Here is a 25,862-nt window from a genome sequence, read left to right as displayed (position 1 = left end):
GCGGTTGATGCTGAGCATGGACCCGAGCTTGCACCACGCCTGAGAACTGGATTGTAAAATGCCCCTTTCCTCAATTGTCAATTATGTTGAGTTCAGTATAGTTTATTGTTATGTTTAACGAGGTACAGTGAAAGCTTTTGTTGCATGCTATCCAGTCAGCAGAAAGACAATATATGATTACAATCGAGTCATTCCAGTGTACAGATAGATACATGATAAGGGAATAACGCCTAGTGCAAGGTGAAGCCAGCAAAGTCCGATCTAGGATAGTCCGAGGGTCACCAATGAGGTAGATAGTAGTTCAGGTCTGCTCTCTGGTTGTGGTAAGATGATTCAGTTGCCTGATAACAGCTGGGAAGAAACTGTCCCTGAATCTGGAGGTGTGCGTTTTCACTCTTCTATACCTTTTGTCCGATGGGAGAGGAGAGAAGAGGAGGTGGCCAGAGTGCGACTCATCCTCGATTATGCTGTTGGCCTTGCCGAGACAAGCGTGAGGTATAACTGGAGTCAATAGAAGGGAGGTTGGTACACTGAAGGTGGTGGTGAATATCTTTGCTTCAAGTGGATGTTGGATGTACAATCCATCCTTTCTTCTGCTCCTGTGAACCTGTCAACAGTTTGTTCTCAGTCAGCTTGCTGACACACGTGACCATTGTCTGAATAAGATAACATACAAAATATGTAGCATATGGACAGAGGTTTGTGGGCCTGGATACTGCTCTGGTTAAAATAGAGAGCACGACTGAATGAATCATTTTTAGCTAGGCAGTCTGTAAGGAGCAGGGTGCCTTCAATCTGTATTGAAATCGGGTGGAAGGACAGATTGTAATGCAATTGTAATGGTCCCAGGCTGGGTGTGAAAATGAACTGTGAAGAGATTGCAGAATCTGGGCGAGGTGAGGGAGTCAATAGGAAAACAGCGAGAAAATGGTGAGCGTTGGTAATGCAGAATGATTCATCAAATGCAGAGATAATGTGGGCACCATAAACCAACGCTTCCCTCTCTTTCCCCCTCGCCCCCCCCCCCCCCCCCCCCCCACCATCTCCTCTACCCCTTCCCCACAAATCCCTTCCTCTGGCTTCAAGTTTCACTCTTCTCTCCTTTCCTTACAACCTTTTGTAGTTTTGTTTTCATCTCTTGCCTTTGCCTTATCCCCCTCACAGTTATCAGTTTAGAGATACAGCATGGAAGCAGGCCCTTCGGCCCACCGGGTCCACACTGACCAACGATTTTGTCCCCCCCCCCCCCCCCCCCCCCCACATTAACACTATCCAACACACACAAGGGACAATTGACATTTATACTGAGCCAATTAACCTACAAACCTGTACATCTTTGAAGTGTGGGAGGAAAGGAAACCGAAGATCTCAGAAAAAACTCATGCGGTCACGGGAAGAACATACAAACGCCGCACAGACAGCACCCATAGTCGGGATTGAACCCGGGTCTCTGGCACTGTAAAGCAGCAACTCTACCGCTGGGCCACCATAGCGTTCTATCACCTGTGTCCACCTATCACTTACTATGCTTTGCCCAGCCACCACCTCTTTTCCAGCTCTCCCCCACCTCCCCCACTACAATTAGTCTGATGAAGGGTCCCACTCCAAGACGTTGCCTATTCGTGATTTCCAAAGGATCAACAACAGCTTCTTCCCAGCAATTGCAGTTCCTTGGGACACATTTAGAACATTCGTCTTTGTTGCAGGGGTTAGGAGATAAGAGGGACGAGACAAGAGCTATAGATGCTGGAATCTTGAATGAAAGATAAACGTGGAGGGAATCAACAAGTAGTGGTTTGGGTCGGAACCTCCTTCAGACGGGTCCCAATCCAAAACGCCGTGTGTCCATTGCCTCCACAGTTGTTGCCTGACCCACTGAGTTCCTCCAGCACTTTGTTTTGTACAGACAGGTGATCTCATCAAGGTGGAGTGGGGTGGGGGACGGGGCGGGGAGGGTACGGTAGGTGCTGAGAGGCTGGAGAATGCAGAGCCAAGGACCATTGCCAGTGGGGACACAAGGAACTGCAGGTGCTGAAACCTGCACGGTAGTGCTGGAGGAACTCCGGGTCAGGCAGCATTTGTGGAGGACATGGATAGGTGAGGTTTCAGGTCAGAACCTTCTTTAAACTGGGATCATTGCCCCAGAGTAGGGTGCCATCAACATAGGGTTAAGGTTGGAACTAGTGCACCGTACCAGAGAGCTAAGGACCATAAATTGAGCTTTTCAGGTTGAGATTAATGGATGGAGACACATGATACTGCAGATGCTGGAATCCTGAGCTGATGAATTGAGGAATCAAGCAAGAAGGTGGTGTTGAGATGGAGGATCAGCCATGAACCATTAAAATGGGGAGCAGGCTGAAGTGACTCCTGGCCATGCCATTTGAGGGTCAGGCAGGGCGAGGCATTGCTCAGCACCTGCCTGTTTACCTGTAGTCCATGGCCTGGCCCAGGACTCTGCCTGCCGCTGGGTCCTTGGGGAAACTAGTTCATCAACGCGAACCTGCAGAAAGTGAACAACTCCCTTCGAGCCAATATCAGCCGTGGCAACCGTACCCTCGCCCTCAGTCAGAAGATTGTGGGTTCAAGCCTTGTGCAGTGAATTAACCCAGCCTGGGACTCCACTGTTGTACCATGGAGATGTTGAACTGCTAGGGGTGCAGTTTAGTTTAGTTTGCCGATACAGCGTGGAAACAGGCCCTTTGGCCCACCGAGTGTATGTTGACCAGCAATCGCCCATACTCTAGTTCTATCCTACACACTGGGGACAGTTTACAGAAGCCAATAAACCTACAAACCTGTATGTTTTTGGAGTGTGGGAGGAAACCGAAGCAGCCAAAGAAAACCCACGCAGTCACAGGGAGGACCTACAAAGTCCATACAGACAGCACGATCGAACCCGGGTCTCTGGTGCTGTAAGGCAGCAACTCTACCGCTGCGTAACTGTGCAGCATTAGTCTTGAATGGACTTAGTGAGCCGAAGGGCCTGTTTCCAGCTGTATCTTTCAACCAAGCTTTCAATGTAAAAAAAAAAAAGGACATCGTTTCTGTCTGCATATTGTGCGTCCTGACTGGGTGACTGTATTTTAAGTGCTTCAGTGACTAAATAATATTATTGGCATATGTGATCCCAACGAGATGTAAAACAAGTTCCATTTCTAATGCAACGCAAGACATTGAGGTCAAGTCGAGTAGTCTTTAGACCCATGAATATTTTCACGGTAATAGTATGCTCATTGAATTTGTCAATGAGAGCAGTCACGTCCATAAGCTCTTAAATGACTGTGTTCTCTTTGTTTGACTCTCCAGTACCAGGTGGGGCAACTGTTTTCTGTAGCGGAGGCGAGTAAGAATGAGACGGGCGGCGGCGAGGGAGTTGAAGTGTTAAAAAATGAACCCTACGAGAAAGATGGCGAGAAAGGACAGTACACGCACAAGATCTACCATCTACAGCGGTAAGGATGACCTCTGGACGCCAACCAGCCCGGAGCTGTGTCAATGAGGCAGGCTCAGGGCAGACTTGCTGTCTATCCGCCGCTCACTGTCTGCCCAGTCAGCTCGCAAGCATTGTCACAGGGCAAGCTGCAGGATCGGCAGAAGGGGCTGAAGTGATGTTGCAGCACCGGAGCCCTGCACTGTAAATGTAAACAGGGAGTGAAGGTGAGGATTGTGCAGCTGGGTCATCCTGCAGTGGCTGACCTGAGGCCAACATGGGGCAAATGTGCAACCACGTAGTAGAAGCAAAGTGGTACGGATTCAAATGGATCATAGGAACAAGTAGAGGGCATTCAAAACAAATAACCGGTGTTAAGGTGGCACAGCTGGTAGAGCCACTGCCTCACAGCGCAGGAGACCTAGATTCAACCCTGACTTTGGGTGCTGTCTGTGTGGAGTTTGCACGTTCTGCCTGTGGCAGCATGGGTTTCCTGTGCGTGATCTGCTTTCCTCCCATATCTCAAACGTGCAGGTTTATAAGTTAATTGGCCTCTGTGAATTGCCGTTAGTGTGTAGCGATGCGAAAGTGAGATAACATAGAACTAGCGTGAGTAGGTGGTTAATGATCAGTGTGGACTAGGTGGGCCACTCTCCAAAGACGTTCAAGTTTGTAGGTTAATTGGCTGTGGTACAAATTGTGACGTTGTCCCATGTGTGTAGGAGAGTGCTAGTGTAAGGGGTGATCACTGGTTGGCGTGGGCCGAAGGGCCTGTTTCCTCGCTGTCTCTAAAGTATAGTAAAGTGATTGTACAAACATGGTAAAGGAGGAACTCGGCAAGTCAGGCAGCGTCTGTGGAGGAAAGTAGACAATTAACATTTTGAGTCAAGACCCTCCTTCAGTCGGCCGTCCATTTTCCTCTTTAGATGCTATCTGACCCGCTGAGTTCCTCCAGCACTTCACTCTTTTTTTTGCTCAAGGATCCAGCACCTGCATTCTCTTGAGTCTCCATTTTTAACTGATGCCTAGCATCAGCGGACTTTGGGGAGTAGAATAAGGGCGGCACAGTGGTGCAGCGAGTGGAGCTGCTGCCTCGGGCACGGAGACCTGGGTTTGAATCTGACCTCCAGTGTGGACTCTAGCGTTTGCTTGTGGTCCATGTGGGTATTTCACAAGTGCTCCTGTTTCCTTCCACATCCCTTCTGAAGAATGATCCCGACCCAAAACCTCACCTATCCATTCCTTTCCCAGATGCTGCCTGACCCGCTGAGGTACTCCAGCACTTGTGATCGGTTAGTTGGCCACTGTAAGCTGCCCCTGGTATGGGTGGGTGTTAAGACAGTCAGGCAGGATTTAATAAGCATGAGAGCGAACAGGTTATTGGGGAAATAAGTGGAAGAATGGAACTATTGGAGCTTGAAGGACTGTTGTAAGGAAATAAGATGGTAAAAATATTAGAAGATAGACACAAATGCTGGAGTGACTCAGCGGGGGTCAGGCAATATCTCTGGAGAAAAAGGACTGGTGACGTCTTGGGTTGGGCCCCTTCTTCAAATTGAAAATAGTGGGGAGGGAACTGGAGGATAATAAAAGACATTTTTATTGTCTGATTTCCGCTGCCCTCTGTGAAATCCTGAACTGTCTGGCTCTAATTTAAAGGCTCTTCCCTACTCTCACCTGCTTTGGACACTTAGCTTTTTCCATCCACTCAGTCGAACCCGTTGTGCATTGCGACACCTCAATGTAATTGTCCATTCTCCTGCTAAAATAGAGGGATTGCAGGCCGCTTCTTGCGACCTTCTCATTTGATTTCCTTCACCTTCAGCGTGACTCTGTTGCACCCAAGGCCCACCACACCACGTGCCTGTGTGCAGATAGTGCTCCTTAGGTTCATGGAGTCGCTGGGAGGGTGCTGCTCTGGATAGATATTGGGTGGGAATGCAAAGAAACAAATTCTCAGTTTATCGTGTGGGGAGCTGAAGATTAGCGGGTGAACTTTGTATTTAGTGCAGGGGTTTCAAACGTGAACGGGATGGTGTTGAGAGGGAACAGCAGTTTCACCTTCAGATACAAAATACCTGTATGAATGAAAAGATCACCGTGAACGGTTAATGAATAACTATAGGAATCAGTTATTGATGGAAGTAGAGAGATTCCTTAGATAGAATGGACAGGTGATTCTCGATAAAAGCTGTTTATTTACCAAAAGGATAGAAGAATTTGGGTCAGAGATTTGTTTGAGGCACATACTTTATCCTATGACTATGACTCTAAATATTTCAACTGCTTTCATGCGAAACCTTCGGAGGATTTTTCAATCGCACGCGATACCTTTCATTGGAGAAATATAGATAAAGAAGCATGGTTGGTAACACCGCTAATGAATTAGTTTAGTTCAGAGATACAGCACGGAAACAGGCCCTTCGGCCCACTGAGTCCGTGCCGACCAGTGATCCCTGTTCGCTAACACTATCCTACACACACTAGGGACAGTTTTGCTGAAGCCATTTAACCGACAAACCTGTACATCTTTGGAGTGCGGGAGGAAGCCGGAGTTCCCGGAAAAATAACACCTGAGGTCATGGGGCGAACGTTCAAACTCTGTCAGGACAGCACCCGTAGTCAGGATTGAACCTGGGTCTTTGGTGCTGTAAGGCAGCAACTCTACTGCTGTGCCACCCTTGATTTTATTTCATATTTCTGACACAGGAACCAGTTGGTCTCAGCACTCTCACTAATCCCATTCTCGCCTGCAAACGTTTGTCCCTCACGTGCTCATCAACTCTCGACCTCCCACCACCATCCCGATTCTTCTCCTACCTACACTCGGGCAATGTAAAGCAGGCAATTTGCCAACCCTAGTGTGTTTGGGATAAATCTGGAGCATTTGCGATAAGATGCAAACTCCACACAACACCGGAGGTGAAGATCAAACCTGGGTCCCTTGAGCGGAGGCTACAGCTCTCCCCACTGCATCGTTGCAGCTTCCGGCATATTCTAAGTTTATGGCTCATTGGAGATGTCACTGATGTTCTGTTACTGAACTGCACGGTGCTTGATGGATGCATGGTGAGGTAATGGAGGGAGGTTGACTATTAATGCATGTGGGGGCTGTGTAATAATGCTAGCCTGATGTTGGCGACTGCCTAGTTATAGGCTATTCCTATCCCTACACCGAACAGACCCCTTGCATGGAGGCACAAGGAACTGCAGATGCTCGGGTCTTGAGCAATAAACAAAGTGCTGGAGGAATTCAGCAGGTCAGGCAGCATCTGTGGAAGGAATGGGCAGACAACGTTCTCACCCAAAAACATTGCCTGTCCTTTCCCTCCACAGATTACTTAGATGCATGACTTTCCTAGGGAACTGAGTTGAGTCAAAGTAAAGTTCAAAATTATTATTTATGTACCGGGGTTTTGTGAATTTGATCCGATCTTTTGCTGCTTGCCGCTGACTGAATGAGAGGATTCGACCTGTCAATCTCCCATGCTGATCTGAAGCTCAAATTCATTCCTTTTAATTATTGAACACAGGCCACAGAAAATAGCAACTTGGCTCAAATTATCCACTGTACACAGCCTCCCAACCCTCTACCTCTTCCCATCGCAGTCTATCCTTTCCCTGTCAGGTTCTTGGTTTTCCTTGAAATGCCTCGACTGCACGTCTCAGCCCCTGAGGGTCAAATACCTCAGCCCCTGCCTGTGGGAGGTATATACATCAGCCACTGCCTGTGGGAGGTATATACATCAGCCACTGCCTGTGGGAGGTATATACATCAGCCACTGCCTGTGGGAGGGGGGGGTGGGGGTGTGTATGTGTTTATCTGTCGGCCTTTGCATGTGGTACTACACTAGGGACATCTCCCACACTTGGTATAAGTGTATATTATCCCTAGTGTGCGTAAGGTAGTGTTAATATGCGGGGATTGCTGCTCGGTGCGGACTCGGTGGGCCGAAAGGCCTCTTTCTGCGATGTATCTCTAAATTAAACTAACGTCAATTAGCCCACCAACATGTCTTTGTAATGTGGGAGAGCTGTCCTTATTCTCACCACTCTCTGGGTAAAGAATATTCTCCTGAATTTTTCATTGAATTCGTCGGCAACTGTTTTGTCAGACAGTGGAAGTCTGCAGGTGAATTCCCAGGACTAGTACAAGAGGTCAGGAATCCTTGACCCTGGAATCCACCTTAAAAACACGCAGCGTCCTCTTACACAATCTAAACAAGTGATGCAGTGGTGCTCCATCTCAGTCCCAGGGGCCCGGCTTCCATCCTGACCTCTGGTATCGTCGGAGTTTGAACGTTCTCCCTGAGACTCCCTGGGTCTTCTGTTCTCCTCCCACGTCCCAAAGCCGTGTTGTTCAATTAATTGTCTTTGTAGATGTCCCGAGCGTAGGCTAAAGACAAAAAGAATCAAATCAGAGCTGAAGGGCATTTGTGGGAGAGGACAAAGTGCTGGTGTTTAGGGAAATAAGAGGGGGAATTTAACTAGGGTTGTAAAATGGGGACGCGTGGAACTGCAGGTGCCGGAATCATTAGCAAAATACAAAGTGCCGGAGGAACTCAGCGGGTCAGGAAGCAGCAGTGAACGAAAATGACAGATGACGTTCATTCAGTCTGAAGAAATGTCATCTGTCCATTGACTTACACAGATGCTGCTTGACCTGCTGAGCTGCCAGACAAGGTAGTTGAGGCAGGTTCGATAACAGTATTTAAATGACATTTGGACAGGTGTGTAGATAGGAAAGGTTTAGAGGGATATTGTAGGTTAACTGGCCTCTGTAAATTGCCCCTATTATGTAGGGAGTGGAAGAGAAAGTGGGATAATGTAGAGCTAGTGTGAATGGGTGGTCGATGCTATGATGGAGTTGGGCCCAAGGGCCTGTTGCCGTGCGGCACGACTCTCTCCGGTGTTTCTCGGGCTCTGTGAGGAGCTTGCTGACGTCCGACTCGACATGACGTGAGGGACAGTAAAACCATGTTGTTCTTTCAGCAAGGTGCCGCGGTTTGTGCAGATGTTGGCTCCCAATGGAGCACTGAACGTCCACGAGAAGGCCTGGAACGCATATCCATACTGCAGAACCGGTGAGTGAAACGGCCCCTGCACTGACAAGGCAGGGGTGGACTGTTGCCCAGCCGGCCTGGGCTGGACAGTGGGTGGGCACATAGAGAGAAAATCACCCACAGTCTTAAATAGTGTGAATAACTATAGCACTGTCTGCTTTCCAAGACTCACACAAGTGGAAACCAAATTGATTTGCTACAAAATACTCTCATTGGTGTGACCTTCATTTTTATGTTAAGTCGTCTGAAAACACAGTTAACGTAAGTCAGTGCCGTGAGGGGTCCAATGGTAATGCTTGGACATTAAACACCGTTCCTATTCCGTCGTCGCTCTGTGGCTTTTCTGCTTCACTTAAACATAACGACTCAATTTCCTTCCCTCTAGCCACTTTCACTTAATAGCAGATGCCATGCTTCCTGCCCCATTACAAGAAGTGTTTAGTTTAGAGATGCAGTGCGGAAACAGGCCCATCGGCCCACCGACCGGCGATCCCCGTATACTAGCGCTATCCTACACTCGAGGGGCAATTTACAATCTTTACCAAAGTCCAATTAACCTATAAACCTGGTAGACACAAAAAGCTGGAGTAGCTCAGCGGGACAGTCAGCGTTTTTGGAGAGAAGGAATGCTGCATTTCTGGAGAGAAGGAATGGGCGACGTTTCAGGTGGAAACTCTTCTTTCGACCCGAAATGTCGCCCACTCCTTCTCTCCACAATTGCAGCATTTCCCACTGAGTTACTCCAGCTTTTGTGTCTACCTTCGGTTTAACAGCATCTGCAGTTCCTTGAAAGACACAAAATGCTAGGAGGCAGTCTGGGTCAGAGTAAAGGGGGCTGGGTGTGAGTGTTTGTGGTGTGTGGGAGGTGCAGCATCTGTAACTCCTGTGGTGGATGCAGGTCAGGAATGCGGGGTTGCTGTCAGTTCAGGCGGTGGTGAGGGTCTCGGCAGCAGTGCCGCATGTCACCGTATCCATGTGCCAGATATTGCCAAGCCATGGCCTGGGTGGTCCTAGCCCTGTGTAGGCTTGCTTTCTCTACACTCTCCTTCCACCTGCACACTGGGCTGAGATCCACACAGCACCTGTGACCGCAGGATGTCATGTCCTGCACAGTGCCTTGAGAGAGGTCACAGATTCCTGACAACCTCTGCGCATTCTTCCATTCTAGCCCGCGACTAATCCTTTGCGGAAGTCTGCTGCACTTTGGCAGTAACCCAGTCTTGGCCATGTGATACGGCTCCCAGCTGCCCTGTCGTTTCCCTGGAGTAGTCGCCCCCTTTAAGAATGCAGCTTGTGTACAGAGGCAGACAGCCGGGGTTGCCACGCAGCAACAAGCTAAGCTGTGGCTGCTCATATTAAATGAGGTCTTTGTTGAAACGACACCCAAGTCTCCCCTTGCCCTCTCTCCGACACATAATGCACATAATGCATTGCAGTAACAAAGATCCTGGCCCTGCAGGCTGGTTGCTCCTCTTTAATTTATCAGCCTTCCTCCTGTGCTGGCGGTGTGTGACATTGCCATGGCACTGAGGTGACACTGGATCCTTGCGCTATGGTTAAACCACACACTGGGTCACTTCAGAGCAACGTAAATATTTCATTAAGTCAGCAGGTAAATGAGAATGATCAAGATTTTAAATGTGGGAAAGAGACGTTACAATTTCCAGTGAGGGGTATGGAGGGCAGCCAGCCGCAGTGTGGGCACTGCATCCCAGCGGCAGCAGTGAGGCGTGCAGTCTCTGCCCTGGGGTGGTGGCGCCCCATCCACATGCATACAGGCCCCTCTATGCACCTCTGACTCCCCATCAAGCCCGTCTCCCCTCCCTTCTCCCTGTTGCTTCCCAATCCTCCAGTGGCTCAGTAAAGTGATGCCCATTGCGGCATCTCACTGGCTCCCAATGGAACTGTTTTCAGTGGTTCTTTATTGTCACCTGTGCATAGCACAGTCAGATTCTTTTGCACGACCCATAAATGCACAGTTACCATATTTTGGCGCCATTTACAAAGAAAAAGAGAAAGTCCGAGTCCCGCATGTTGGAAATGCAGGTGCGCAAGTACAGATCAGATCTGAGAGTGTATGTATGTTCATGGGGTACCGCTACCCTAGACTTGCTGTGCAGAGGCCGAGCAAACTCTGCCAGCTGCAGCAGTCCCTCACTGTCTCAGAGCAAGAGTGTCCATCTCTGCCAGACACGATAGTGGCGTCTAAGGGGCTGTTAGATGGCACGTGGCTATGCTGGGAATGGAGGGCTATGGATCATGTGCAGGCATATGAGATTAGTTTATCGTGCTACTGTGTGCAGCACAGACTTTATGGGCTGACTGTTCCATCTTCTGTGTTCTCGCTGTTCAAGTGAGGACAAGGTCAGAGCCTTCTTCCCAGAGTAGAAACGTCCAACACGGCTATAAAGTGAGAGAGGAAATTTTAACGGAAACGTGCGAGGCAAGTTTTGCTTTACGCTGAGTGTTTGGGGCCTGGAATGTGTTGCCAGGGTGGAGGTGGAGGCAGATACGATAGTGGTGTTTAAGAAACTTTTAGATAAGCACATGAAAGTGCCAGGAATGGAGGAATATGTGCAAGCAGATGAGATCTGTTTAACTAAGTGTCCTGTTTGGCACAAACAAAGTGGGCCGAAGGGCTCGTTCGTGTGTTCTAATGTGTGAGGAAAGGCTTGGGGAGTGTCCGCCGTGGATTTGATAACGAGGAATATGAACCGCCACACCCGTGGCTGTTTAATAATAAGCCCCTGTAAATGCTTTAACCAAATACCAGTGGCCAAAGGTTATGCAACTGTCGATGAAGGTAGATTAGAGTTTCAGTCGCGGCAAAGGAAGTTGAAATGGAGTTCAGCTCCTCAGAATACTGAAAAACAACCTTGCAAGATGGCGGACTATCCTTAAAAAAGGATAGCCCTTTAGGGAAGGGGAGATGCCAATCCTCGAGAGTGGACCTTTGTAGGGATAGAGCACCAATGTTTGCTCATGTGCCGAGAGTGTGCTGATACTGAGAATTAAAAAATACGGACCACAACCTGTGTGTGTTAACGTCAACGGTGTCTGCAGTCCACGATGCTGCTCATTGTCAGGTGGTGTGGCCATCCTAAAGCTGAGCTCTGTGTGATTCTTGCTAGTGTTGCAGTATCTAACTCTTTCTTTTCTCTCCTATGTTGCTCTCTCATCGACTCCAGTTATCACGGTGAGTGCTTGCCCTGTAATCGGTCACGATGGTGCTGGGGTGGGAGCGGGAGGGAGCGGGAGGGAGCGAGACTGGGTTTTGATGATGGGACCTCGGGTGACGAGGCACTGTGTTTGCGGGGATGGGTCGAGGAGCCGAGAGAGGGGTAGGTGGAAGTGGGGGAAAGGGAACCATCCTGTGTTGGCTGAGATCTGACTTTGTTGCCATTCAGTCTGCATCTCCTGATGAGTCCTGATACAGGCTTTCGTCCCGAAACATCAAGTGTTCCTTTCCACTGCACAGATGCGGTGTGACCCGCTGCGTTCCTCCAGCACCTTTCCTTCCACAGAAGGAATGGCTCGTTCTAGCTGGTGCCTTCGAAGTGGGGCAACCTTGGAGCGGGTTCAGTGTTCCTTTACACTTGCGGGTCTGGAGGATGAGGTGGGAGCCAGTATTTGGTTTTACTGGACTGGGGTTAGCTGAGGAAAGTGTGGGGGGTTTGAGGGCTGAAGGCCAGTGACACCCACCTCTCTACCTGTCCCAGCACTTCCCTCCACCCAGCTTCACGGGCATCATCCCAGATGTGGTCAGTATCAGCAAGTGCCAGTCCTCATCCCAATCACTGTCAGGAGAGGTGCTGACTGAACCCAGCCAAAACCCATCCACCTGCGCGTGACTAGAGTTACTACTAACGGGTGGCTTCACACAGAATAGCCAGCTCTCAGCTCCGAAATTATGAGACACTATGAACCTTTCTACCCTGGAGGAAATGTCAAATGCTAGCGGCCGAGCTTTAAGATGAGAGGAGCAGAGATGTGTGCAGCAAGATGTACACAGAGGGGTGTGGGTGTGTGGACCGTGAGCCGGGGGATGGTGGTGGAGGCAGATACCATTGTGGGATTTGTGCATGTGGATATTTGGCATGTGGATGTTTAGGTGAATGGAGGGATGTGCATTACAGGGCAGACACAGGAGATTAGTTTAACTTGACATCATGTTTGTCACGGACATGATGGGCCAAATAACTCGTTACGGTGCTGTACGGTTCTAAGTTCTATAAGTGGGCTGTGGGCAGTTCAGAAACTATCTTTGGTGGGGAAAAGTCGCCTTCAGTAACAGAGATGGGCTGCAGTGTTGGTGAGGAGTGAAGCTGGCAACTGCATTCTGCATGCAGGCTTCGAGCAACAGTGAGGAAAGGTTACGTGGTCTGGTGGGTGCTTTGTAATCGTGTGAGTGATGTCAGTCCAAACATAACCCTCTGGACTCTGTTGCAGAACGAATATATGAAGGATGACTTTCTGCTCAAAATTGAAACGTGGCACAAAGCCGACCTGGGCAACGCGGAAAATGTGAGTCATGGACTGTACCCGAGCGCGATACTGTACCCGGGCGCGATGCTGTACCCGGGCGCGATGCTGTACCCGGGCGCGATGCTGTACCCGGGCGCGGTGCTGTGCCCGGGCGCGGTGCTGTGCCCGGGGGCGATACTGTACCCGGGCACGATGCTGTACCCGGGGGCGATACTGTACCCGGGCGCGATGCTGTACCCGGGCGCGATGCTGTACCCGGGCGCGATGCTGTACCCGGGCGCGATACTGTACCCGGGCGCGATACTGTACCCGGGGGCGATGCTGTACCCGGGGGCGATGCTGTGCCCGGGCGCGATGCTGTGCCCGGGCGCGGTGCTGTGCCCGGGCGCGGTGCTGTGCCTGGGCACTCTACAGCCACAGCTGGCACGTGCCTTATTGGCTTGTCAGTGCTGTACTTGTTAGTCTCTGACGTTTTGTGAAGTGACTTGGCTTTCCTGAGTAACCAGCTTCCCCTCCATCCCTGACAGGTACACTGCCTGGAACCCAACTCCTGGAAAAATGTTGAAGTCATTCACATAGACATTGCAGACAGGAGCCAGATCCATGCTCGGGTGAGTTGGTTAAAGAAACCTGCCTCCGTCTCGTGTGAAGAGAAGCGAGAGAGATGAAAGCTCCTTCTCCAGTGAGGGTGAATGTCATTTTCATTGGAGATAAACGGCACAAATTCCATCCAGAGTCTGAAGCAATGCCGATTAAAATGATGGTGCACTTGGAGAGTTGAGGTGGTGGCGGCACCTCTCTTGTCCGCTCATCAGATCTCTGGAGTGGGCCTTCCATGTCCTGCTTAACTTCTCTGTCCATGGAGCAGGGCCGTCTGAGGTGCAGAGGTTGGATATTCCTATGCAGAAAGGAACTGCAGATGCTGGTATATACTGAAGATGGACACAAAGTGCTGGAATAACTCAGCGGGTCAGGCAGCATCTCTGGAGAAAAATGATGGGTGACATTTCGGGTCGGGACCTTTATTCAGACTCCCGACCTGAAACCTCACCCATCCTTTTTCTCCAGAGATGCTGCCTGACCCGCCGAGTAACTCCAGCACTTTGTGTCTATGTTGGATAATCATGTTCCTCAGTATGTGTTGCCCAGAGCCCCTGCTGCTGCAGTTCCTCTCCTGCACCCCAGCACTTTGGAGCAGTGCAACTGCTGAGGAAGACCTGCACTTTTAGAACATTGAACCAACAGTACAGGGCAGGAACAGGCCCTTCGGCCCACAGTGTCCCTGCCAAACACAATGCCAAGTTAAACTTGCCTCCTCTGCCTGCACACCACCCATATCCCTCCATTCCCCACATATCCATTTGCCTATCTAACAGCCTCTTAAATGCCACTGTCCTCTCTGCCTCCACCACCACCCCTGGCAGAGTGTTCCAGACACTCATCACACTGTGTTCAAAAAAAAATTGCCCTGCGCATCCCCTTTAAAAGTTGCCCTTTTCTCCTTAAAACTATGCCCTCTGGTCTTTGACATTTGCACCCTGAGGGATAAAAGTACTGACTGTTACCGTATGTATGACTCTCATAATTCAAGTCAAGTCTACTTTATTTGTCACATACACATACAAGATGTGCAGTGAAATGAAAGTGGCAATGCCTGCGGATTGTGCTAAAACTACAATACAGATTATAATATTTTTTTAAAAAGACACAACACAAAAAAATTAATTAATACAGTAATTTAGTCCCTGGTGATATAAGAGTTAACGGTCCTGATGGCCTGTGGGAAGAAACTCCGTCTCGTCCTCTCAGTTTTCACAGCGTGACAGCGGAGGCGTTTGCCTGCCCGTAGCAGCTGGAACAGTCCGTTGCTGGGGTGGTAGGGGTCCCTCATAATGTTGCTGGCTCTGGATCTGCACCTCCTGATGTATAGGTCCTGCAGGGGGGCGAGTGTAGTTCCCATAGTACGTTCATCTTGTTCAATTATATTTAAGATATCTTATTTAAGATATATTTATCAGTCTCCACTCTTCCTCCGTTCCAGAGAAAACAATCAAGGTTTGTGTAGCTCATATCCTCTAATCCAGGAGGCAAAGCCTCCACATCCTTACTGTAACGGGGCGACCAGAACTGCACACAATACTTCAATACAGCCTAACCAAAGCCTTAGAGAGGTGGCATAAAAATGGGAGTGTTATCAGGCAAATGAATCATCCTACCACAACCAGAGAGCAGTGCTGAACTGCTATCGACCTCTTTGGTGACCCTTGGACCACCCTTGATCGGACTCTGCTGGATTCACCTTGCACTAAACATTATTCCCTTAACACATATCTCTATACACTGTAAATGGATCGATTGTAATCATGCATTGACTTTCCACTGACTGGTTAGCACGCAACAACAAAAGCTTTTCACAGTGCCTGGGTACACGTAACAATAAACGGAACTGAACTGAGTGTGCAAGTGGGCTCAGTAATTGGGATTGTTGCTTTACAAGTGGTTGGTCCCTTGCTCTTCCGAATACTCCCACCTGTAAGCGTGTGCAAGATCTCGGCTGAAGGGACAGACCTCGGCTCTGGAGTTGAGCTTAGCACGAACTGCTGGAGGAACTCAGCGGGTCAGGCAGCATCTGCGGAGGGAATAGATGGGTGACGTTTCGGGTCTGGACCCTGTGTCGGAGGGGTTTGCAGCCTGCTGATCTTGGTGGTGGTTTTATTGACGTGAGCCCTGGGTGTGCGGTGTGAGTTCTGGGTGTGCGGTGTGAGTCCTGGAGTGGCTGGACTTTGCCACCACCGTGTTGAGGTGCTGTGTGATGACAGTATATTTGCTGCCAACAGATGGCTCTGGGCTGTGAGCGAGAGCACGGTGGCTCCTGTGGTACAGTGGCGCACTCTGTTGGCAGAGGGCTGCCCTGCACGAGCTGCCAGCCTGAGGTACAGGCTGGGCCTGGAGGTGCGGGGCACAGCACCGGTGCTGGGGCTTGCCTGGCATTGGGGGAACGATGTTGTCACGGCAGGAGGGGCAATAAGTGGCAAATAACAGCATCTAAAAAGTGCAAGGTAATGACCAGCTACACTAGCCCATGGCATGGTCATTGCTGCATTCCCCACATCCATGTTCTGCGGTCTCCATTGACCACTGTACCTCGTGACAATAACAAAGCCAATACCAATGCCATCCCAACGGCAGCCACCTGCGGCTGTAAGAGCAGCTTGGTACCAGGGCACGAGTTGCTAACGAGATGGAATGCGCTCCATTTACTCGGATGAGTGCCATTCCAATAACGCCTAAAGGGCCAGCATAAGTTTGATGGGCCGAATGGTGGCACGGGATCCTGACAACGGGTCTTTGTACATTCTCCCCGTGACCTGCGTGGGTTTTCTCTGGGATCCTCCCACGTTCCAAAGACGTAAAGGTTTGTAGGTTAATTGGCTTGGTATAATTGTACAAAACAAAATTGTCATTCGTGCGTGTAAGATGGTGTAAGTGGGTGGGGATCGCTGGTCGGCGAGGACCAGGTGAACTGAAGGTCCTGTTTCTGCACTGTATCTCTAAACTAAACAACGCTTCCCCATGGACCACAGTGTTCAAGTGCGTACAGTTCTACCCACCCTAATGGTCTCCCTTTCTGCACTCAGGATTACAAGCTAGAGGAAGACCCTGCAAAAGTCAAATCTGTCAAGACAGGACGTGGTCTGCTGGACCCTAATTGGAAGGTACGAACCGTCTGATCACCTGATCACCTCATATTGTGTGTAAACAGGCCCTTCGGCCAAACTTGCCTACACTGACCAACATGTTCCACCTATACTAGTCCCAGCTTCCTGCGTTTGGCCCATATCCCTCTAAACCTGTCCTCTCCATGTACCTGTCTAAATGTTTCTTAAACATTGTGATAGTACTTGTCTCAACTACCTCCTCCAGCAGCTAGTTCCATACACCAACCACACTTTGTGTGCAAAAAGTCACACCTAAGGTTCCTATTAAATCTTTCCCCCCTCATCTTAAACCTATGTCTATCCCCAGAGGGCTTGATCAATGATTGAAGTTGGTTCACGAAACTTTTTTTTTTATATCAAAAAATACTTTATTCAAGTAATAAATATCTGCTTACAAAACATCTTTTTTAACAAACCCATCCGACATTTCCGGAGGTTACACATTCGATACAGGCATTCACTTCCAAATTTACAGACATTTACTTACATTTACACACCTTTACACACTTATTTGGAGGGGCGTCTCCACCACACACTGCCCCCCATGTCCAGCAGTGGAAAGACCCCAGACTGTGGTCCTCCCCCACAGGGCCTTGGCGTTGGCGGCACCAAGCTTCAGTGCGTCCCTCAGCACGTACTCCTGCAGTCTGCAGCGGGCCAGTCGGCAACATTCCCCGACAGACAGCTCGCTCCGCTGGGAGGCCAACAAGGATCGGGCAGACCAAAGAGCGTCTTTCACCGAGTTGATGACCTTCCAGCAGCACTCGATGTCAGTCTCCGAATGCGTCCCTGGGAACAGTCCGTAAATCACAGAGTCCTCTGTGACGGAGCTGCTCGGAATGAATCGTGACAGGGACCCCTGCAGACCTCTCCAGACTCTCTTTGCAAATCCACACTCTGTGAAGAGGTGGGTAACCATCTCCTCTCCATAGCAGCCGTCCCGAGGGCAGCTTGCGCCGGTAGTGAGATTCCGGCGGTGCAGGAAGGATCTGACTGAGAGGGCTCCCCTCACCGCCAGCCAAGCCAGGTCTTGGTGCTTGTTGGTGAGTTCTGGCGATGAGGCATTTTGCCAGACAAGCTGGGCAGTCTGCTCTGGGTGTGTACAGTCAACTGCTGTGGCAGGAGAGAGCCAGACAAGATTAAAGCTCCATCTACACTCCCATCACACACTCCAAGGTGATGCCGAGTAAATCTCCCTCTGCACAAATGTGCCGGTCGTGTCATAATGGTTCAGGATGCCAACCCAACTCCATATAGGTTCATCCTCGCGCCATCCACCCTCTGTCCCAACACATTCCCCCTCCCGTATCCCCCCTCCCCTATCCCCCCTCCCCTATCCCCTATCCCCCCTCCCCTATCCCCCCTCCCCTATCCCCCTCCCATATCCCTATCCCCCCTCCCCATCCTCTATCCCCCCTCCCATATCCCCCCTCCCCTATCCCCCTCCCATATCCGCCCCCCCATCCCCCTCCCCTATCCCCCCTCCCCCCTCCCCATCCCCCCTCCCATATCCCCCCTCCCATATCCCCATCCCCCCTCCCATACCCCCTCCCCTATCCCCCCCCTATCCCCCCTCCCATATCCCCCTCCCCTTCCCCCCTCCCCTTCCCCCTCCCCTATCCCCCCTCCCCTATCCCCCCTCCCCTATCCCCCCTCCCCTATCCCCCCTCCCCTATCCCCCCTCCCCTATCCCCCCTCCCCTATCCCCCCTCCCCTATTCCCCCTCCCCTATCCCCCCTCCCCTATCCCCCCTCCCCTATCCCCCTCCCATATCCCCCCTCCCCATCCCCTCCCCTATCCCCCCTCCCCTATCTCCCCTATCCCCCCTCCATATCCCCCCTCCCCTATCCCCATCCCCCCTCCCATATCCCCCTCCCATATCTCCCCTCCCCTATCCCCCTCCCCTATCCCCCTCCCCTATCCCCCTCCCCTATCCCCCTCCCCTATCCCCCCTCCCCTATCCCCCCTCCCCTATCCCCCTCCCCTATCCCCCTCCCCTATCCCCCCTCCCCATCCCCCTCCTCTATCCCCCCTCCCCTATCCCCCCTCCCCTATCCCCCTCCCCTATCCCCCTCCCCTATCCCCCTCCCCTATCCCCCTCCCCTATCCCCCCTCCCCTATCCCCTCTCCCCATCCCCCCTCCCCATCCCCCCTTCCCCCATCCCCCCTTCCCCCATCCCCCATTCCCCTATCCCCCCTCCCCTATCCCCCTCCCCTTGAACTGCTATGCACAGTCACCCTTCCCCCTCAGTCCCGATGCAGGGTCTGGACCTGAAACGTCAACGTGCACCATTTTGCCTGCACAGATGCTGCTTGACCTGCTGAGTACCAGTGCTCTGCTTTTTGTTCCAGTCCGTGCAATCTCTTTGGTCTTCGTCTCTGTCTTCTCTAATACTGTTCTTGCCAGCTTTCCCCTCTCCCTCCACCCACCATGGGTGGCCCGACCCTCACTGCTCTATGTTCCTCTGCAGAAAACCCTGGCGAGGAGGAGAGATTGGCCGCACATGTGCGCGTACAAGCTGGTGACCGTGAAGTTCAAGTGGTGGGGGCTTCAGAGTAAAGTGGAAAGCTTCATCCAGAAGGTGCGGGGATGTGTCTGGGCGGGCGAGATTGGGCCGGGGAATGGGTGGGCAGATCCCCAGATCAGGGGATAGAGCCGGGGTGGGGTCGGTTGTGTAATCTCCTGCGGTTCATTATACAGTGACAGACCCATCCCCACCAGTACTGTACCCCTGTTATACAGTGACAGACCCGTCCCCACCAGTACTGTACCCCTGTTATACAGTGACAGACCCGTCCCCACCAGTACTGTACCCCTGTTATACAGTGACAGACCCGTCCCCACCAGTACTGTACCCCAGTGTTATACAGTGACAGACCCGTCCCCACCAGTACTGTACCCCTGTTATACAGTGACAGACCCGTCCCCACCAGTACTGTACCCCTGTAAAAACAGTGACAGACCCGTCCCCACCAGTACTGTACCCCAGTGTTATACAGTGACAGACCCGTCCCCACCTGTACTGTACCCCAGTGTTATACAGTGACAGACCCGTCCCCACCTGTACTGTACCCCTGTTATACAGTGACAGACCGTCCCCACCTGTACTGTACCCCAGTGTTATATGGTGACAGACCCGTCCCCACCAGTACTGTACCCCAGTGTTATACAGTGACAGACCCGTCCCCACCTGTACTGTACCCAAGTGTTATACAGTGACAGACCCGTCCCCACCAGTACTGTACCCCAGTGTTATACAGTGACAGACCCTTCCCCACCAGTACTGTACCCCAGTGTTATACACTGACAGATCCAATGGCTTTGAATGTCCAGATTTAGGAAAGAACTGCAGATGCTGGTTTAAACCAAAATGCTGGAGTGACTCAGTGGAACAGGCAGCATCTCTGGAGAGAAGGAATGGGTGATGTTTCGGGTCAAGACGTCTAAAGAAGGGTCAAGACTGGAAATGTCACCCATTCCTTGTCTCTGTCGAGATGCTGCCCCGCTGAGTTATTCCAGCATTTTGTGTCTATGTCCAGGTTTAGGCAGGCTGTCTTTAGACTGCTGCTTCCTGCAGCCGCGCTGCGGACTGGAATGTGTTTGGGTGGGTGTATGGGTGGGTGGGTAGGAGTGGGTGTATGGGTGGGTATATGGGTGTGTGGGTGGGTGTATGGGTGGGTGTATGGGTAGGGGTGGGTGTATGGGTGGGTGGGTAGGGGTGTGGGTGGGTGTATGGGTGGGTGTATGAGTGGGTACATGAGTGGGTACATGAGTGGGTACATGGGTAGGGGTGGGTGGGTGTATGGGTGGGTAGAGGTGGGTGTATGGGCGGGTGTATGGGTAGGGGTGGGTGTATGGGTGGGTGGGTAGGGGTGGGTGTGTGTATGGGTGGGTAGGGGTGGGTGTATGGGCGGGTGTATGGGTAGGGGTGGGTGTATGGGTGGGTGGGTAAGGGTGGGTGTGTGTATGGGTGGGTGGGTAGGGGTGGGGGTGATGTGTTCACTGTGCTGGAGAGTAGTACAGACTTGGCTCCAGAGTCCAGGTAGTGCTGACACTGTGCCTGCCTCTTGGTGTGACCCCTGTGCGGCTAACGTGCTGTTGTGTTTGTGTGAGAGCAGCAGGAGAGACGTCTGTTCACACTCTTCCACCGGCAGCTCTTCTGTTGGATGGACCGGTGGATCCAACTGACCATGGAAGACATCCGCCGAATGGAGGAGGAGACCAAGAAGGAGCTGGACGAGGTGGGTCAGGCCGCGCAGTGGGGCACGACCCGCGTGTGTATCACCCCACACCCCTCATCGTCCCAGGCAGTGGGGCACGTTCTCGCGTGTGTGTCTCACCCTTACCCTCCCAGCCAGTGGGGCATGTCCTCACGTGTGTGTTTCACACCCCTTCCTCTCTCTCCCCCACGAAGTGGGACACGTCCTGTGCATGTATCGCAACCCCCCCACCCCAGCCGTCCCTGGTGATCCACCCCTCCCCATACCTGGAGCAATATGTCTCCCAGCCACCCCCCCCCCTCCCCAGTGGTGCGTGTGCTAACTGACCACCTCCTCCTCCCACAGATGATATTGAATGGCCCTGTGAGGGGACTGACGGCCACAGATGACTAATCCCGGACTCCTGTTTATGCAGTAAGTACAATATCGCCTGTGAGTGCAGTCTGCCTGTATGTCGTTCCTGTGAGCTAGCAATCTGCCTGCACATGTAACGCCTGTGAGCCAGCAGTCTGCCTGTATCTGTCGTTCGTATGAGCTAGCAGTCTGCCTGCACATGTAACGCCTGTGAGCCAGCAGTCTGCCTGTATCTGTCGTTCGTATGAGCTAGCGTCTGCCTGTACGTGTAACGCCTGTGAGCCAGCAGTCTGCCTGTATCTTTTGTTCCTGTGAACCAGCAGTCTGCCTATATCTGTGGCGCCTGTGAGCCAGCAGTCTGCCTGTATCTTTCGTTCGTGTGAGCTAACGTCTGCCTGTACATGTAACGCCTGTGTCCCAGCAGTCTGCCAGTATCTTTCGTTCGTGTGAGCTAGCACTCTGCCTGTACGTGTAACGCCTGTGAGGCAGCAGTCTGCCTGTATCTTTCGTTCCTGTGAATCAGCAGTTTGCCTATATCTGTGGCGCCTGTGAGCCAGCGGTCTGCCTGTATCTTTTGTTCCTGTGAGCTAGCACTCTGCCTGTACATGTAACGCCTGTGAGCCAGCAGTCTGCCTGTATCTTTCGTTCGTGTGAACCAGCAGTCTGCCTGTAGTTGTAATGCCTGCGAGTGCAGTCTGCCTGTATCTGCAGTGCTGGAGAGTGGAGGGTGATGGACCTGGTTGGAGCAGCAGGGTGGCAGGAGAGCTCTCTGCTGGCAAGGCCAAGGGCAAGGGCTTGGGAATTCCACCTGGCGCACAGCACGGGGCCTGTTCCTGCTTCAGCGGACAGGGCCGGGGTTAGTGAGAGGGGGGTGTGATGGGCTGGAGCCATGGATGGGCTGAAAGGCCTGTTTCCATGCTGCGTGCACAGTACGACCATGATGTGTTGACGTTGACTCTGAGATGTGCCTTTCTTCCTGTTGCAGCTGTTACGACCGCGTCGGAGGCTCTGACACTCCAGCCAGTGATGGACGTCATGCCTCGAATAAACCCTCCCCCCCTCCCCCCACCTCTTCACAGGATGATTTTTAACAAATCTTCAGATGTTTCTAGAAGAAATTGATTGTCGGGAGCAGACACAGGAATTTAAAACACGAGAAAGCACTAAATTTTATCCCATGCAGAATATATTGAGTGTTAGGGTTTGCTGTGCTGTACCTGTTATTATTGATATACTGTGTGTCTAATGCAAACACTGACTGACTGTGGTTTAAAGATGGTGACCAATTTAAACTATTCCATCAAGTGGCCATGATATGCTGTTCCGATTCTTTCCCCCGTCTCCATTCATGTGAGGTGATCTATTAACGTTGTTAATTTATTGGTGTATCATTAATTTATTTGGTTATCTTAAGTGCAATAAAATGCTCCTGGGTTGTCCTCTGGAGCATGCCTGCATTCCATATTTTCCAAAAGCGCAGATTATATCAGTTTTTGTTTTTTTTGGTGGGGGGGGGGGGGGGGGATATAGGGAAAGAGGGACAATGACGAGGGGCCATTGTAATTCCTTCACCTCCCACCACCCTGCTCGGAGGGAGGGAAGAATGGGAATGTTGTTGGTCGAGGGTTGGGTTTGGTGAGAGCTATGGTCACTGGCTTTGACCTTTCCCCAGGCTCGGCCCCTGCTGCTGCTGAGAGGGTAGTTGGGCATATCAGAGGCATTAGCCTTGTATTGAGGACCTTTCCTTATGCCGGGGATATGAATGTCTGTCCGCATTACGTGAGGCCAGACCCACGGAGCTTACCTCAGGGCTGAGACTGTGTTACGTCCCTCCCCCCTGTGTCCCCTGCACACCCTTGTTTACTTCATTGAGTGCTTAATTCATATGGTCTGTCACATTCTCTGCCTCTCCTAATCAATACCTTCCTCTGTAGTACTGTAACCAGTTTTTGGTTTCTCATTTCTTGAACAAAGCATCACTTATTTTTTTAATTGTTTCACTCATGCAATAAATAAAAATATCCAATCGCACTAAATGTCTGAGCTGTCTCTTTATGGTGGGAGGGTGGGGAGATGGTGTGGAGTGCAGCAGGCAATCTTTGTTCACCTATTCTTCTATTCCTCTGCGTTAGGGTCATATCCTTCTTTTATATGTATCTGTTTGAACAATCTGCCACCGCTGGCAGAGTTCCAGATATTAACCACTGCCTGTGTTTTTTTTAAACTTGCCTATCGCATCCCGCTTCAAACTGCTTCCTCTCGCCTTCAATTCATGCCTTCGACTTTGATAAACCCCGACCATGCGAGAAAAGATTTTGGCTGATAAAGAGCGGAGTGTTGCTGGAGGAACTCAGTGGGTCAGACAGTATGTGTGGAGGGGCTCTTCATCTAGACTACCCAATCTGTGCCTTTTACAGGTTGATTTACCTCGACCAGATTAGCCCTGGGCCTCCTTACTCCAGGGGAAACAAGTCAATATCTCCCCATAGTGTGAACAATCCAGGCAGCATCCTGATGAATCTTTACTGCGCTCTCTCCAGTACAATTACATCCTTCCCGTAGTGTGGCGACCAGAACTGCACACTATAATCCAAGTGCAGTCTAATCGGGGTTTATGAAGCTGCAGCATAATGTCCCAACTTTAACGTGTAATGCCCCAACAATGAAGGTGCAATGCCAGATCTATCTATGTTGCCACTTTCAGCAAACCCATGGACTTGGACCCCAAGGTCACTCTGTTCATCAACATTCATTAGTGCCTGCCATTTACTGTATTGGCTTATTATTGTCACATAGAGCGAGATAAATTGAAAAATCTTTTGCGTGCTATCCAAGCAAATAGTGTCCTACTAGCGGCTGTGGGCCCGCTGGGTCCAAACCTCTCCTACATTGGTGTAGCACCCTCCCCTCCCCCACTCCATCTCCCCGCAACATCAACAGTCCCCAACTGCGCAGGCGTCGATCCGTTGGGTTCTGTGCACGTGTAGATCCGGCGGCCATTTTACGTGAGTACTAGATCAACGGGCCCCAACTGCGCAGGTGCGGACCCGTTGGTGACGGACCCATTGTGACGTCAAACACGGAGGTATTACTGCGCAGGCGCGGCTGACGGGCAGGGCAAGTGGAAAAGGGATTTATTAAATTTTAAATTGTGATTTTTTAAAGTTTAAAAAAGTGAAAAACTTTTAAAACATAACAACCATTTGAACCGTAGGCCAATGGTGAGTAAGGTGGGCCTAAAATTGTTGCGCTATCGTGTACCGATTTGGCTGTATTTCTGGAACAAATATATCCACACACCCACAAAACAAATATATCCACAAATATAAAAGATGAGTGTTTTAGTAATATATATATATATATATATTTATTACTATATGACTAAAGCTCATATATATATATATAGTGTAAGAAAATAACTGCAGATGCTGGTACAAATCGGAGGTATTTATTCAGAAAATGCTAGAGTAACTCAGCAGGTCAGGCAGCATCTCGGGAGAGAAGGAATTGGTGACGTTTCGGGTCGAGACCCTTCTTCAGACTGATATATATATAGATGAGTGTAAGGTGCAAAGGAGAAAGAGACGGTGCAGAATATAGCATCACAGCTGCAGATAAAATAGAGACAAAATGTACAAGGGCTGCAGTGAGATAGGTTGGGACATTGGAAATACAAGAGTAACAGTGGGGAAGAAGCTGTTCCTGAATCTGATGGTGTGTGGTTTCAAGCTTTGTATCTTCAGCCTGATGCAAAAGGAGTGAAGAGGGGCTGACCAGGGTGCGAGTCGTCCTTGATTATGTAGAAAGGAAATGCAGATGCTGGTTTACACTAAAATTGACACAAAGTGCTAGAGTAACTCAGCAGGTCAGGCAGCATCTCTGGAGAAAAAAATGTGATGTATCGGGTCGGGACCCTTCTTCAGACCTGATATATCACCCATCCTTTTTCTCCAGAGATGTTGCCTGACCTGCTGAGTTACTCTTGCTCTTTATGTCTATCTTATCTTTGATTATGTTGGTTGCTTTCTGGAGGCAGCGTGGTGGAGGGGTGAGGGTGGGTAGGGTGTTGGCATTGGCAGGCAGGGTGTTGGTGGGCAGGTGTGGCCGGGCAGGGTGATGGGGGGCATTGGTGCAGGTGGGCAGGGTGAGGGTAGACTGCCCTAGGCTGGTTATCTCTCCCAGGGTAAGGGCAATGGGTGGGCAGCCAGGGTAATAGGGACCAGGGTGCCGGGACCAGGGTGCCGGGACCGGGGTGCAGGGTGCCGGGACCTGGGTGCTGGGACCAGGGAGCTGGGTGCTGGGACCAGGGTGCAGGGTGCTGGGACCAGGGTGCAGGGTGCTGGGACCAGGGTGCAGGGTGCTGGGACCTGGGTGCTGGGACCAGGGTGCTGGGTGCAGGGTGCTGGAACCAGGGTGCTGGGACCAGGGTGCAGGGTGCTGGGACCAGGGTGCAGGGTGCTGGGGACCAGGGTGCTGGGTGCTGGGTGCTGGGACCAGGGTGCTGGGTGCAGGGTGCTGGAACCTGGGTGCTGGGACCAGGGTGCAGGGTGCTGGGACCAGGGTGCTGGGTGCTGGGACCAGGGTGCT

At 51.1% G+C, this 25,862-nt stretch overlaps 1 protein-coding gene across 1 annotated transcript in view; it reads left to right on the top strand.

The window, feature by feature from the left end:
• pitpnaa (phosphatidylinositol transfer protein, alpha a) overlaps positions 1–23,300 on the top strand; it is a 60,095-nt gene extending 36,795 nt beyond the window's left edge. Inside the window, exons 3-12 of the mRNA XM_078421991.1 lie at positions 3,310–3,455; positions 8,426–8,517; positions 11,685–11,692; positions 12,946–13,020; positions 13,509–13,592; positions 16,620–16,697; positions 19,172–19,282; positions 20,820–20,942; positions 21,267–21,335; positions 22,261–23,300. Of these exons, the coding sequence (XP_078278117.1) occupies positions 3,310–3,455; positions 8,426–8,517; positions 11,685–11,692; positions 12,946–13,020; positions 13,509–13,592; positions 16,620–16,697; positions 19,172–19,282; positions 20,820–20,942; positions 21,267–21,314 (765 nt within the window). The 3' untranslated portion in view covers positions 21,315–21,335; positions 22,261–23,300. The remainder of the gene's footprint in view (positions 1–3,309; positions 3,456–8,425; positions 8,518–11,684; positions 11,693–12,945; positions 13,021–13,508; positions 13,593–16,619; positions 16,698–19,171; positions 19,283–20,819; positions 20,943–21,266; positions 21,336–22,260) is intronic.
• The last annotated feature ends 2,562 nt before the right edge of the window (positions 23,301–25,862 follow it).

Source organism: Rhinoraja longicauda, chromosome 26 (assembly GCF_053455715.1).
Source record: "Rhinoraja longicauda isolate Sanriku21f chromosome 26, sRhiLon1.1, whole genome shotgun sequence".
Classification (NCBI taxonomy): domain Eukaryota; kingdom Metazoa; phylum Chordata; class Chondrichthyes; order Rajiformes; family Arhynchobatidae; genus Rhinoraja; species Rhinoraja longicauda.
This window is presented reverse-complemented; position numbering and strand designations above follow the sequence as displayed.